Source organism: Puma concolor, chromosome A3, assembly GCF_028749965.1.
Source record: "Puma concolor isolate L17-30 chromosome A3, mPumCon1.1.hap2, whole genome shotgun sequence".
NCBI lineage: Eukaryota > Metazoa > Chordata > Mammalia > Carnivora > Felidae > Puma > Puma concolor.
The window spans coordinates 35996988-36012222 of NC_141669.1; the positions used below are offsets into that span (position 1 = coordinate 35996988).

Here is a 15235-nt window from a genome sequence, read left to right on the forward strand (position 1 = left end):
AGCTACGCCTAGTAGAGACAAGGGGTGCACCGGGGTCTCGGCCTCTCAGTCTGTGGGGGTGGTCGCTGCCTCCAGAGATCCCTGACGGTCCCCGAGAGAGAAAAGATATGGAAGACACACATCAGGGTGGGCATCCTGCCTGGAGCACAGGGAAGAAGCTCCAGAACCCTCGCTCAGCCCCTAATATCCTGTGACCTGCGGAGTCACGTGACCTCCCTGAGTTTCAACCGACTTTCGTAAAAAAACGAGGCGTCCGCAGCGCCTTCCTCACACAAGGAAATAGGATCTTGTTTTTGCACGTTTCACATACCCTCGGAGCGCCTGTCGTGGTGTCTGATAAACAGGTTCACGCAGGGGAAGGCACCAGGCTGGGCCTGAGGCATGGGTGGGGCCCCCGCCAGGCTCCACTCCCCTCCACCACCCCCCACACTCCGCCTCCCCATCCTGCCCCCCTGCTCATGGCTATGACAAGTCTTTAGCAAACACATCCTGACAGCTCAGCACAGCAATTAACCTGAAAGACCCTGGCCTCCAGGAACCCGCCCCGAGCTAAAGGTGGGACCTGTGGGTGCGGCCCTCTCAGTCCCTCTCCTTGTGACCTTGAACACACCAAGCCCGCCTCCAAGCTTGCTTTTCTCCATGCCCACCCACACTCATGGGTGCAAAAAGCCTCAGCCGGGAGGTGGCACATCACACTCCAGCCTGATGCTTCATGCCTCCAAATTGCAAGTTGGAGATGGGGCCCAGCAGGCGTGAAGCCCCGGGGCGAGGTGGGGGAGCTGGATGGAGAGGATCAGGGAGGGAGAGACACCGAGGTGCTGGTCTTGTGCTATGCCAAGAAAAGCCTGGAGGGGGCGCCTGGCTGGCTCAGTTGGTAGAACATGCAACTCTTGAACTGGGGTGGGGATCAGGGGTCGTGAGTTTCAGCCCCGCCTTGGGTGTGGAGCCTACTTAAAAAAAAAAAAAAAGAAAAAAGAAAAAAAAAGAGAAGCCCGGGGTGTAAGGCCAGTAGGGCCTTTGAACCTCAAGCAACACAAGCCGTGTCAGTGGGAGCAGACCGACCCCGCGGGTGCACACAGCTGGCCACACGGCAGCGCCCCGGCTCACCTCTGCCCTTGTTTTCCATCCCGACAGAAAATGGAGTTGTTTTTGCCCTGCTGCAGAACAGACAGCACTACAACGATGCGAGCTTCCCAGGTGAGCTGTTTGCATGAACTTTCGGCGACTTCACGTTTCTGCCACGTGCAAAAACCTATCCTCCCATCGTGGCCCCGAGAAGTTGGGGAGCACACGTGGACCCCACCTCTGTATTCACGTGCACTCGTGCTTCTGTGAAAGGCCTGAGCGCGGAAGGGGGGGGGGGGGGAGGGCCGGAGGCAGATGGCAGCAAGCAGCACAGATGGGCAGGGGCTCTGGGGGCAGCGGAAGGGAGGGGCTGGGCCCGTGCCGGGAGCACCCTGAGTGGGGTTGCGGGTAACGGACAGGGGCCTGGTAAGTGGCAGCCTCTTCCCCTCACACACTCCGTGGAGGTGACCGCCAGCCGCTTTGCCTGCTACAGACCTGGGCCATCCCCTCCCCTCTCCTCCCATCAAGCCTGGGAGCCTGAGGCCATGATCGACGCCCATTCTCCCGTCGGAGGGACTGAGGCTCCCCGGAAATCACGGAGAGAGGGCTGTCGGGGCTCAAGTCTGCCCTTTTCCTTAAAGGCAAAGCGGCAGACTCTGCTGCACGCCTCGTGCCTGTGATCACACGCGTGTGGGTGTGCACGCGTGGCTGCGAGGGGTGTGTGTGTGCGCCCACATGTGCATGGGGGGGGGGGGGCGCAGGCTTGTGTGTGGCGGCGGCACAGGTGTGTTGGTCGGTGTGCACCGTGTGGTGGGTGCGCCCGTCCGTGTGAGGGCACGAGCGGCTGCGTGAGGACACCTCCGCATCTCTTGCTCTGTCACGCTCAGCAAACATCAAATATCACCACGGGCAAGCGCCAGGCAGCCATTTGCTGCGTTCCCTCAGGACCACCCGCGGTGCGGCACCCCCCCCCCCCCCCCCCCCCAGTGAAGAGCCGGCCCCAGCCCCTGGGGTGCACTGGGCAGGACCAAAGAGGGGCTGGGGCGGGGCCTCCTCCTCACTGGGCCTCCTCACTCATTGCCGCCCATCCTTTTCACAGAGGACTTAGGAAGGACGCGTGAGCAGCCCAAGGTTACCCGCTGAGGGTGGGCAGGGCGAGCTGGGCCTGTCAGACTCCGACGCCTGGCTCTACCTTCCCAGTGACCTCGGTGGAATACCCCGGCGTGGTCCCGATCCCCTGTCACCCTCTCCACGGGTCCTGCTTTGAGCTCAGTGCCTTGCTTGGATTGACGGGGAAAAAGCACGAATGAACGGAAAGCACCATCTCCCAATCTAGGCAGAGGTTGGGGTCCCAGGGTGGTCTGAGCCCTCGGATAGAACAGAGCGCACAACAGATGCCCCACCCCCGCCCCCGCCCTCCCTCCCAGCCTGCCCCAGCCCCTACCTGAGCCCTGTGGGGCCGCACTGGACAGGATCCACTTGACCAGGCAACACCGCATCAGGGCCTGGCGGGTGAGCCGGGGCCTCTGCCACTTGACGCCCTCCTTCTTGCTTAGCGGTGTGCGCCCGGGATCCCCCAGGAGGCTGCCATCTGACACCTTCATCACTTCCTGCAGCAGGAACAGGCAGAGCAGCCCTGAGCCCTTGCTCACTGAGAGGACCTCTGGGCCAGCCCCAGCCTCCCGGGCAAGGTCGACCTTAACTCCGCCAGCGTCTTGACCTCCAGGCGTGCATGCCCAGAGGTCCCAGCTCAGCTGGAGAGTTCCCAGGGCACTGCTGACCCTGGTACTGGTCGTCCCCTGCCCCCCTCTCTCCAGGAGCTCTCAGCCGCTGCAAGCCAGAGGCAGCTTCAGGCACATACAGTGTCAACGAGAAAAGCAGCCCGGGTGCTCCAGGATGATGGCATGACATCCAAGGCCGCTCTAGGGCTCTGGGCGCTGTGTGCCTCCTATGCACAGTCCCCTTTGGCCACACCCATCTACTCGGGGAAGACACCACTCTTCCCCATGTCGGCACAGCCCAGTGAGCCCCACCCCCACCTCAAGAGCCAGCTACCAAGTCACCTCTCCCAGGCAGCCCCCCAGCTTCTAAAACTCGGGGATCTGGCCCGTCCTTGTAGTCTAGTTCCCTAACAACATGGCTGTGCCGTGACAACTCGCTGAAGGAACTCCCGGACGAGGGCAGGGCTGGGGGTTTCCCTACTCTGCACCCTGGCCTGGCATATAGTGGGGCCCCCAGAAGGAGGGAGGTGAGGGTCCACATTCGCTCACCAAGCCCCCCATCCTGGCACAGGCCTGGTTGCCAGAGACCATCGTCCAAAAGCCCTCAATGGACTAGAGCCCAGAGACGGGAGTGGATCCATGCAAAGTCACACAGCCAAGTCAGGTCTCCTTGCTTGGCTCCTGAGCCCTTCATCTTTTTCACCTCGAGGCAAGCAGAGGTTGAAAGGAGAGCCGGGCGATCTCCCCCGTGAGGGGGCACATCGATGGAGCCCTCTACTCCAAGCTGTGCAGCCGTCGAAAGAAGCAACTCGAACAGGTCTGGAGGAATCCTAGAGCGGGGAGCCATGGAGGGAATGCTGGGAAATGGGCTCCTTGTCGTGTGCGGCAAGGGACGGTGGCCACGGTGGCCCCTCCGGACATCTGCTGGGACTAGTTTGCTGCCTTTGTGAGATGCCCTCCTGCTTGGGATGGCTGTGCCACGGGTGCGGCCTGGCCCATTGGGCCGCTGCCATAGGTAGCCCCCAGGTTCACTCTGCCCATGACGCATGGCCTGAGTGCCAGTTGTGGGAGGAATCGCCCCTGGGTGGGCACTAGTTCTGAGCAGGTGGCCAGGACAATGGCCACTGGGGTGGCGAGTTGGTGATATCCTTCCAGGGTCATGGAATTTCACGCGTGGTACCTTTGGACGGTCCTGAAAGGTATGTGTCTCCCCAAATAAACAGATGTGCAACTGGCCAAGTTCTGCAGACACAGGGCCCCACACGGCCCCTGCATTGGTCAGCTGTCAGGAGTAAGAAGCAGAGACTGACCCAGGCTGATGATAACTGGAAAGGAATCAGCAGTGGGAGGGAGGGGGGAGGGTTCCAGGCCAACCACAGTCCCCCCAGAAAGGACAGAGGGCAAGGCGTGGAAGACAAACCAGAGCAAAGAGCGAGCAAAGGGACAGCCAGACCTCAACCACAGTCACCCCCTGGAAGAGGGCAGCCAGGTCAGCCAGAGCACATCTGCCTCTGCTGTTGAATACACTGGCCCCTGCTGCTGGCCCCCCCAGCCTAGAAGCTCTGGGCCTGGGACCCCCCACTGGCCTCATGGCACTGCTGCCCCTAGGACCTGGAGGCTGCTGTGGGGGGCCTTCTCAGCTAGGTCGCTAGTTCAAGGTCAGGAGTGGGGGAATCTGACTGTCCCAGCCCAGATCGTATGCCTAATCTCTGGCTACGAGAGGAGCCAGGAAAGCAAGCATCTGGACTTTAAGCCTCTCTCATGTCCTCAGCAGGGGCTTTCCTGAACAAGAGGTAGAAGAAAGCCCCCACAAATGTCCCCTAAACTGTGGAGTTTGTGCAAACGCCCAGGTGAGAGGAAGGGGTGTGCTGCATTCTCCAGTTAGGCAGGAGAACCCTCCAGGGGCTGGGTAGGCTCAGAGCTCCAGGAGACCCGTTCATATTTAGGGCTGGACAGTCTGCCTCCCGGCCAGCTTTCGATGAAGTGGCCGCCTAGACAGGGTGACATCCACACCCCTTATCCTGATTTCTGGAGCCTTCCCAGTTGCAGGTGCCGTCTCTTATAGTCACCCTCCAAGCCACCTCCCCAACGCCCATGCTCAGCAATGCCCCCTACATTTCCTTCCCTACTCCAAGGCTTGCCCTGGCAGTGAGAGGGGTCAGTGGTGCCCAGAGCCACAGCAAGGGTGAGCACGCACCGTCCTGGTGGGGCAGAAAGAGGGCGTGACAGAGGTCCCCAGAGGTCTCCCAGTGCCAGGGATGCTGCGGGAGGTCCCCTATATGCACATGCACACGCCCATGTACACACAGGTCCTGCCCAGGCTGTGTCAGAGAAGCATCCTCTCCATTATTAATGATCTTATTCAGGAGAGAAATGGCCTCAATGAATAAAGTCTTTATTTCAGTCCGGGAGCGGGGAGGGGGCAGATTGGCAGCTGGTGTTTGGTTACTTCATGAATTCTTTGCTGTAGGCTCTGCAGCTGGGGTCAGTGGAGAACGTCAGAAGGAAACACTGCAGTGAGAGCATCAGAGCCTCTGTTGGGATCAGGAGCTACCTGCTGGGACCCCCTCTGTCTCAGGACAGTGCTGGTGCTGGCTTCTCATGAGCCCCCCGCTAGTCACGGGGATTCTGTCCTGCAGCCCAGGCCTAACTAATGTGGGAGAGATGCAGCCTGGGGCCCAGGGTTCTGTCCTCCAGGGAAGGCTGGGAGGGCCACAGGCGGGGCTGAGACCTCCCTTTGTGCATTTCATTCTGGGCCTCGGGGTCATGAAAATCCCACGAGGTTGGCAACGCCGCTCCTGTCTTAAAGATGAAGAAACTGGGGCGCCTGGGTGGCTCAGTCTGTCCAGCGTCTGACTTTGGTTCGGGTCGTGATCTCGTGGTTCGTGAGTTCGAGCCCCGCATCGGGCTCTGTGCTGTCAGCACGGTGCCCGCTTGGATCCTCTGTCTCCCTCGCTCTCTGCCTCCCCTGCTTGCACGCTCTCTCTCCTCTCTCTCTCTTTTCTCAAAAAATAAACATTTTTTAAAAACAAAAATAAAGATGAAGAAACTAAGTCCAGCAGAAGTTTGGGGGCATGCCAGGGCCACACTGTCCTTGGGGTATCTTGGTATTGGTCACAGGCTGTACTGCTCAGGCTTCCTGGGGTCGGGCCCTGGAGGGCCTTGGAAGTTGGGGAGGGATTCCCAAGCCACCTCACCATGTCAGACTAAGTCTGTGAATGTCCCGATGCCCTCCTGGACTGAGGAGCCCCAGTGTGTGTGTTCTCCCTGGTGCAGAGAGTTGGGGACAAGAGTGGCAGGAGCCCTGTCCCTTGAGCCTGTGCCCTGAGCCCTGCTTAGGAGGGAGGAGCCCTATGATGGCCTTCCCCTGTGAAGTGGCTGAGGGGTCCTCGCAAGGAAGAGAGGAGGGGCCCACAGTGACTGAGACAGGGTATGGCCACAGGCCGTGGACTGAGCCCATCAGACCTTGGGGGAGGACAGGAGGAGGGACAAATGACCCAAGTGACCGCAGGCCATCCCCATGAATCTTTGACACCTGTCTGGGAGAGGGTCCGACCGGGCTGTCAAGAAAGTTAATGGCCACCCTGGGATCTGGAAGCTCTCAGGCACAGAAGAGAGGGAGCCCTGAGAGGGGACATATTACCACCCTTACCCCCAAGCTGCCTCTGTGCTAAGAGGTGACAGAATTGAGGAGAGCTGAGTCAGTGAGGAAACTCCAACACAAATTCAATCCCCTCCCACCCCTGCTAAGGAACCACCCCCCTCCCCCGTGGCTTCCGCTGCATTTCACACAAAACCCCAGTGCCTTGGGCCTGCCTCCAAAGCCCTACTCAGGCCCGAGCCCTGCCTGCCCCTGGACTTCCTGTCTCATCTGCCCACCGCCAGCCTCACCGTGCTCTGTGCTCTTTACACATACGGGGCAAGTTCGCACACCACCTTCGCACCGCTGGCCCCTCCACCTGCACCTATCCAGGATCTCCCCATATTATGTCTCACAACCACACGTGATTCTTCAGTGACGTCAGTAAAGCTTCAATTGAAAAATATTGCCATATACACAAAAGAGAATACATATATATGTGCGTGTGTGTGTGTGTGTGTGTGCGCGTATATACGAAAAGCTCAAGAAATATTCACAAATGACTGGGGTGAAAGTCCCCTCGTGCTCTTCATAATTCACATGAGAATTTCTCTCTTCCCACTCTTGCTTGATCCTGGCATCATTTCCATAGGGGACAGAGCCATCCCTCCATCCTCCATGGGCCCCAAGGGGTGGCCAGGATTGGGTGACAGGGACCAATGAAGCCAGAAGACCTGTGCCCCGAGGTCACACAGAGTCCCCAGTGGCACATCTAGCACATGTGGGTGTTCTGGGCCACATCCCAGAAATGGCCCTGGGCTGGCCCTAAGCTGACCCTGGGGACCTCAACCTAATTTGAAGTCCACAGGGTCCCTCAAGGGCAGAGACCACAGGTGGGCAGGGTCATTCCCTGACAACTCCGCGCTGAGACTCACAGCTCCTGTCCAGCCAGATGGGTCAGGAGCAGGTCTTAGTTCACTTCCAAGTCCAAGTCTGTGAAGAGCAAGGGAGGGACAGAGAGAACATCAAGCTGGCCATGTACTTGCTACGGGCCAGGCACTGGGTTTGTGTAGAGACTCGTACTTGATGCTCACATCAACCTATTGAGGTTCCTTAGACCCTCCTCCAAATCACCCCGCTGAAGGCCAAGTCCCATAATAGGCTCTTTCTCACACCCTCTTACCAAGCTTGCCTGGCTCCCTGCGGTGTGTGTGTGTTCTCTCGCTCAAGGTCAATGAGGAGTCAACCTAACTGTTCAACTTGTCCTGGTGGCTCTGGCTGGAGGTCCCGGGTTCCAGGGGGTGGGGCTGTGCCATTGGGCACCTGGGAGAGGCTTCCCTCTGGTTTGGGAGATGACTTAGACTCCGGGAACCCAGACCGCCCCTCTACCTTTACCTCCTTTTTTATAGAGATGAGGTGTGGCTCCAGCTCAGAGTCCCAGCAGGCCATGGGGATGGGTGGGGGTGGGGAGTGGAATTCGGTGCTGTTGTTTCATGGCAAGGTTATGGTTACCTTCTACTTCATCAACAGCTACCCTCTTTCCATTTACAATAACTATTTCAAGATCCCCCTCAAGGGGAGCCTGGGTGGCTCTGTGGGTTGAGCATCTGACTTCCGCTCAGGTCATGATCTCGCAGTTCATGAGTCTGAGCCCTGCATCGGGCTCTGCTCTGACAGCACACAGCCTGGTTAGGATTCTCTCTCTCCCTCTCTCTCTGCCTCTTCCCTGCTGGCTTGTGCACGCACACACTCTCTCTCAAAAAATAAACATTTTTAAAATAATCATTTTATATTAACTATATATTGAAATGATAATATTTACACTGGGTTCAATAACATACATTAAAAATAATTGCACTTTTTAAAGAAAACTTTCTTTAATGTGCCGACCTGAACATTTAACACAAACCTGTGGCTCACGCTACGTTCCCATTGGCTAGCACTGTTCTAGATGGTTCTCAGACCTGCCGGTTGGAAGCTTTGGGACAGCCTCCTCCTGCCAGGGCACACCCTGATCCTAACTCCTCTCTCCTTCTCAAGTCCCAGCTAGGGTCAGTCAGATTTGTTCCAGAGAGGTGGCCCAGTGGAGTATGGAGGAAGGCTGGGGGACAACGAAGGAGGAGGCCAACTTGGGGGGCTGCCCGAGTCCGGGGGAGGAAGAGGGGGTGTTGAGCCAGGCCCAGGCAGTGGAATGGGTTGGGGGGGGGTGGATATTAGTGGGTATTTAGGATCTGCTGTAGATGTGGATAGTGGTGGGGGGAGGCGAGGTGACTCCTCAGTAACTATGACATCTATCACCATGGAGACGAAGAAACAGACCGACCCCCTCATGCCTTCCAGCTGCCCCAGAGTGACATCTGGACTTTCCACTAGGAACACCATCACCTGAGAGTTTTCACCACACCACAGAGAGGGGCCAGATCGTTTTAAATAAACTACAAGAACCTGGGCCAGCACATCTCACCTGTGACTCCCCACTCCCTGTGGTCAGCTGCCCTGCTCACTGCCCCGGGCACAGGGGGCACCGTTTCATCCTGTGGGGGCCCAGCCCATCTGGTCAAGCCACTAGGGGTGCACCCAGGTGAGACCTTGAAGCAAGTACTTCTGTCTCCGTGGTTCTCATCAGCTGGGTTCCAGAGAACCCCCGAAGTGAAGCCCAGAGGCGGCTTGGCAGAGGTTGCCTGTGTGCATGGGGAAGCATGTTGGGGAGGGGGGGGTTGCATGGCTGGAGGCAAACCCCAGTTAAAACATCCAGGCTCCTTCCCTCCCAGGTCATGTCATACAAGCAAATGCACGGGCGAAAGGCAGACCCCCAAATATTTACAGATATTTATGGATGAGAAATAGCATGAATGGTCACATAAGGAGCACTGGGACCCACCGGATGCTGGCTTAGAAGGCACGCTCAGCCAGGGAGGGGGATGTCAGGGAGGTTAATGTTATTTCAGCCCACCAAGTACAGTGGGAAGAGGTCTGCAGTCAGCCAGACAGGAACTTGAATCCCAGGTCCTCACCTCCTGGCTGGGCAGCCCTGGACAAAGTACTTGACCGCGCTGAGCCTCAGTTTCCTCATCAGTAAAATAGGGATAATAATATGCCTTTATAGGACCGTGGGGAAGGTTAAATGAGGGAACATACACAAAACCCCGACAGGAGCACGGTTATCGATAGTCTTCATCCTTCTGATGCCGAGTAAGGTCTGCTGCCCAGGGCAAGGGTCAGGGCCAAGCAATGGCCCAGAGAGATCCAACTTGCTCTGGATGTCCAGAGAGATCCAACTTGCTCTGCTCAGCTGCTGCGCATCAGAATCACCTGGTAGCCTCTCCCACATCTGGCGGCCTGGGGGCCACATTATTTGATTCAGTGGGGCCTGGGCTGCTCTATTTTTTTTTTTTTTTTCAGTTTATCTATTTATTTCGAGAGAGACAGAGACAGCGCCAGTGGGGGAGGGGCAGAGAGAGAGGGAGCAAGAGAAAGTCCCAAGCAGACTCAGTGATATCAGTGCAGAGCCGGATGTGGGGCTCGAACCCACGAAGGAACGGGCAGATCATGACCTCAGCTGAAACCAAGAATCTGACGCTTAAGCTTAACCAACTGAGCCATCCAGGCGCCCCTGGGCTGCTCTATTTTTATAAAGCTCCTCAGTAGATTTGACAGTGCAGCCAAGATTTAGAGGGCTCATCGCACCAAATGGGAAGTTCTAGACCTTGTCTGTGGGAGGAAGGGCTCTCAGGTTCTCAATCTCCCTCCCCGCCTCCCTCCTAGAGAGGCTGCCTCAGGGCCAAAGTCTGGGTCAGCTGGGGGGATACGGAGAGTTGCTCAGATGTGGGGCTGATTGCCCCCCACCCCCAGCCCTGTCCTGGGGACAGCAGCGCAGGCGGCTCACTGAGCAACCACTCCTCATTGCTTGCTCTATTTCCATCACTTGAGACAGATGGCAGGAAATGGCGGTGGGCGTCGTGTCGTGCAGGCCCCAGGGATTTGGGGTGGGGAGGCTTTGGGGAGCCTCGATTCTCCACCCACCCCTGGGTACCTACAGATGCAGGCCAGGCAACCAGCCTTGTGAGGGGGGAGCTGAGACTGTCCTGAGTCCCTGCCAACACTTGCACACGCACGCACGCACGCACTGGAGCAGGGGAGGGGAGGGCTGGGTCGTCCCTGCCCTTCCTCTGATGGCTGCCACCTGGGCTAGGACACAAGCTCCCCACCTGACCCTTGCTGTGTAGGCAATGAGGGTGTCCCATTAACTCAGGGTGGACTTGACCTGATCACTGACAGCATTCTCCTGCTGGAGTGCCCTTCCCAGGCTCTGCTTGGGATTCAGAAAATAGTAACATTGACACTCCAACCATTTATGGAGCTCTTGCTATATGCCCGGGCTGTGCTAAACAGGCTGGTGTAGGATCTCATTTATCTAGGAGGTGGATGATATTTCCTGCAAGAAAATGAGGAGACCATGGCACAGAGCAGCTAACTAACTTGTCCAAGGACGCACAGCTAATGCATGAAGGGGCTGGATATGAGCCCAGATCTTCCTGATGCAGAGCCAGGTTAACAGCCGATAAGGTGCAGCCATGTTATCGCCCCAGGCCACCATCGTCTCCTGGCCAGGGCCCTTTGAATACCAAATAGTGGAGACGGGGCTCTGTTCTGTAACAAGCCAGTGGGCATATGTGTGTACATATGGGATGGGGCATGAGATCTGCCTCCTGGCGCTTTTTCTAGTGTCCCCCCCGACCTTTACCCCCAGCCTCCACTGGGCAGCACAAGGTACCGACCTCGGGGGAGGGCCCAGCACAGGCTATGAGTGTATCTAGGCCCAAATGGGGACGGACCCTGCCCAAGCTCACAGGGTCAATTGGGTGGAGTTGGCCATAGAGTGCCCATCTTGAGAGAGGATCTTAAAACAGAGTCAGGGTGGGCTGGGCACAGGGGCATTGGCACCAGCAGCAGGTGGACTCGGGTTTACCCCTTGCTTGCCCTGGAGGTGCGTGCCAAGGGGCGGGGGCAGAGCTGGAGATGAGGCCAGTGAAGACCCGTGTGGGCTTTGCCTGGCTGAGCACGGCACAGGCCCATGCCTTTGGGGTCGGCGGGGGGGAGGGGGGGTGCTGGACAGAGACATGAGGCAGGAGACCAGAGAGGAGAGGCTGGGCCAACTGGGAGGTGGGACAGGCCCCCTCTCGGCTGTCCCGCCAAAGCTCAGCTTAGTTCCCCCTCTCCAACTCTGGCACCTGCCAGCCCCCTTGGTTCTCTCCCTGTCATGTGGCTGCTTTGTGGCACTCTAGGAGGGGGGCTGATCGCAGCTGACAGATGCACCTGTTCAAGGGAAACATCAGTCAGCTGGGGATGGGGAGCTGGGTGGGGGCACAGTACACAGCGACTTACCCCCCACTATGCCCTCCTTCCTGTCCTGTTTCCTTCCTGCCCTTTGTCTGGAGGACCAGCTAAGAGGACTTGCCAAGTTCTCTCTCCTCTTCTTTCTTTGCCTTGGAAACTAAGGTTGCCCTTCTCCCTCACAGAGGCCACATTCAGGGCTCCACAGCTGCTCCTGGGCGTCACCAGAGATGCCTTGGAGTGGGGTAGGGAGAGCAGATGGGCCCCACGCCAGCCTGAATCAGCTGAGCACCTCCCACTCTTGTGGAAGATTTTGATAAGAAAAGGGATCCTGATTTCGAAAGATTGGGATCCTTTCCTTTGCAGTTCTGGATCTGCAGCCCGGAAAGGGACCTAGGGCTGGCTCAAGGTCACATGGCTAAACCAGGGGACGTGGCCAGGGGTGGGGTCTGGCTTGTGTGCTCACTGAAGTTTTCAGAAGTAACAATGGGCCACAAACCCATGGAGCCAGCCCCCAGCTGGGATGGGGCACTCCCCCAGCTTCCTGCTTACAAGAATGCCACTCTCCCTTTGTAGTCTTTTCCCAGGACGTCCCCAGCCCTCCCACCAAGCCCTAGGGAACTAGGCTTTGGAGTAAGAGGGAGCAGGATTCAAATTCCAGCTATAACACATTTCAGCTTGCAATCTAGGGCAGGCCTCAGTTTCCTCATCTATAAAGTGGGTACAATACCAAGAGCTACCTTGTGGGCTGCACGGGGGTCCAGGGAGATAATGCAGGTGCAGGCCCTGCTGGAGAGGCCAGGCAGGGAGAAGCCGCCACCTCAGCGATCCTGCCCCTCAACCCTGCCCTTCTCTCAGACTCCACCTGGGCAACAGGGGCACTTTGCACCCTATCTCAATTCGGGGCTTTGATCTCTATCTTTGAAAGTGGGTGAGCAAATTCGGGCCCACCTCCCGTAAGTGGCCTGCAAGAAGGTTGGAAGCTGGGCAGATAGCTGTTCCTATTGCATAGGCCGAGCCACGAAGACATCACTCCCTGAAAACCTAGGACGGCAGCTCGTGCCTGCCACGGGAGACCCTGTGGTTCTGTTTGTTCCTTTCCCCTAAGAGCTCGTGGGGTTCACACTGCACAGGCTGCTCCCCTCTCTGAGCCTCAGTGTCTGCAGAAGGGGAAGGGGCAGTGCCTGCCCCCCTGGGGCGTCGTAAGGATCCACAAAGGACTGGGTAGTGCATGGAGAGGCTAAGGGACCCATGGGGTGTTATTGGGGGCAGCCACTGACCATGACTGACAGGCAGCTGAGGGCAAAGGAGTCGGGCCAACACCAGCCTGTGCTCTGAACTGCGGTCCCGGCTAGAGAGGAAGATTATTTTCCCCAGTCCCCCTGTTGACCTTGGTGAGGGACTCAGTGGTGGCTTCCCTTGGGACCTCTGTCCCTGCCTGGCACCCGTTCCAGTCTCTGGCCAGGCCATCCACAGGAAGGCCACCGGCAGGCATAAGGCACAGTGAGATCCACAGGGGCCTGGGAGCCTGCCGGACTCTGCTCACCAGGCAGGGGAAGGGAGGGAGTGACCGCCGGCAGGTAGGGCCAGCAGAGGAAAGGAAGGACTGTCTCCCGTTTGGTGGATGGAGCAGGCTTGCGTGCACCTGTGTGCGGCCTGAGTCTAGAAACCCCTCCCGCTGTGTGCGGGCTGGTCGTGCGTGCAGCACAAGCCAGCTATGGGCGCAGTGACAGGGCACGCTTGTGTGGTGCGTACTATGCCTGCACAGGACCAGTGCTGGCTGTGGCGTGTGTGGTGAGTGCAGAGCACATATGCCAGTGACAAGGCACTAAGTTTCTCCGCTTTTGCCCTGGAGGCTGCTGGGGGGATCCGCGATGACAGGAGAGAAAGCATCTTTCAACGCGCCCTGTCACCATGCTTGAAGGGTTTCATGTCATCACCGCTGCTGGTCCTCCTGTCGCCCCTGGGAGCTGGATCAGAGAGGCCAGGGGTGGCCCAGGCTCTGGGGAAGTGTGGCCTGGAACTCTGGGCTGCTTGTCCTCATGGGTGAAAGAGAGGCAGGAATCCACCTCTGGGGGACGGGGCGGTGGGGGGAGGTGAAGGTCGGGGGAGAGCGCAAGATGTCAACCCAATGTCTATCCTTCCTTGCTCACAAGACCCTGATTTTATTTGAGTCATTTTGCCCGTCCTTCTCTCTACTTCCTGCTGCCTACATGTGCTGGCTGGAGCTCCAGCAGCCATGTTGGACTTTAAGGTAACCTCAAGAATGGAAGCCAGTGAGACAGATGGAGCCTGAGTCCCTGCTGGCCGTGGGGTCTCCGTGCCAGCCCTCTGTTGCCTCCCTCTGGACTTGAGCCTGAGAGAGAAACGTGACCAACCCTGTTCAAACCTCTGTTAGTCGGGGTGCTCTGCTATGAGCGGCCAGATCCAAGCCTGACGCCTCTTCCTTCTTCCCAAGCAAGACTGTCCCAAACATGTGAGGAGCTTGTAAGGCATCAGGACAGATTTTTCTGAGTGTGGGATTCTGGGATTCAGCTTGTTTTCCTTTCCCTCCTTCTTCACTTAGTCTTCAGCCTCCCAATACTCTGCGACTAGCTCTTGAGCTCTATCCCAGGCATATTCCTCGCCTGCTCTCTTCCAACCTCCCAGCAGCCCCGCAGAGTGGGAACTATTAGCATGTGTCCCTGTTAGGGGGCTCCTAAGCCCCGCGGGAAGTGGCGTTCATGAATTATTTGAACAATTAAAAGATGTATTCATGCCCCTGCCTTCAAGCCTAGGCCACCCCCTCCCAGCACTCAGCCTTCCCCCACCGGTGGCGAAGGGCTGGGGGCCCAGGCTCAGGGTCAGCGGCCCTGGCACTTGCCCCAGGGACCCAACTGAGCAGGACCAGCCACCTGCCTGACCCCAAGCTCCTCCTCTGTCCAACTTCTATGCCACAATCACCTAAAGCCTCTCCAGTCCACAGGGGGCCCCAGAAGTCTAGCCTCCCAGACAGGACAGCCCAACATTTACTTTTCCAAAAGTGACCCTACAGGGGACAACAGGGCTCGAGGTCAAAGGAGGAAGCACAGCAGGGCTCCCCGGTCCGGGGCCACCCTCGGAAGCCCTCGCTCCCCACCCCTGAGCGAGCCCCCAGCCCCTCCGGCGCCTACCTTCGCCCGCTGCATCCTGGGCGCTGAAGGAAACTGTTGCCGGCCTCCCCTCTTCGCAGCTGAGAACAGGACTGCCGGGCCGGCTGGCAGCTGCCTCATGTTTGCTTGGACCCAGACGTAATTGCTACGGGCGGCTCCTCGCCCGCCCCCTGCCCACCCCTCCCTCCCCGCCTGCTTCTCCCCGCTCCACCCCTTCTGCTCTGCCTCCTGCCTCTCTCAATCCCTCTCCCTCCCTCCCTCTCACTCTCTTTCCCGCCCTCCCCCTCTCTCCCTCTCTCCCTCCCCACCCCTCTCTGATAATTCTCAGTCCCCCTCCCAGGCTCTCTGTCCCACTCTGGGTATAAATGGTTCCTAATCCTTCCCTCTGAGCCTGCTGAAGCCCC

The 15235-nt window shown here is 58.2% G+C and overlaps 1 protein-coding gene across 2 annotated transcripts in view; it reads right to left on the reverse strand.

The window, feature by feature from the left end:
• Positions 1–14989, reverse strand: part of KCNIP3 (potassium voltage-gated channel interacting protein 3) — an 85934-nt gene extending 70945 nt beyond the window's left edge. For both annotated transcript variants that reach the window (XM_086700505.1, XM_086700506.1), the window contains exons 1-2: positions 14853–14989; positions 2510–2675 (exon numbers count right to left, since the gene is read on the reverse strand). In XM_086700505.1, the coding sequence (XP_086556631.1) occupies positions 2510–2675; positions 14853–14951 (265 nt within the window). In that variant the 5' untranslated portion in view covers positions 14952–14989. The remainder of the gene's footprint in view (positions 1–2509; positions 2676–14852) is intronic.
• Positions 14990–15235: the final 246 nt, after the last annotated feature.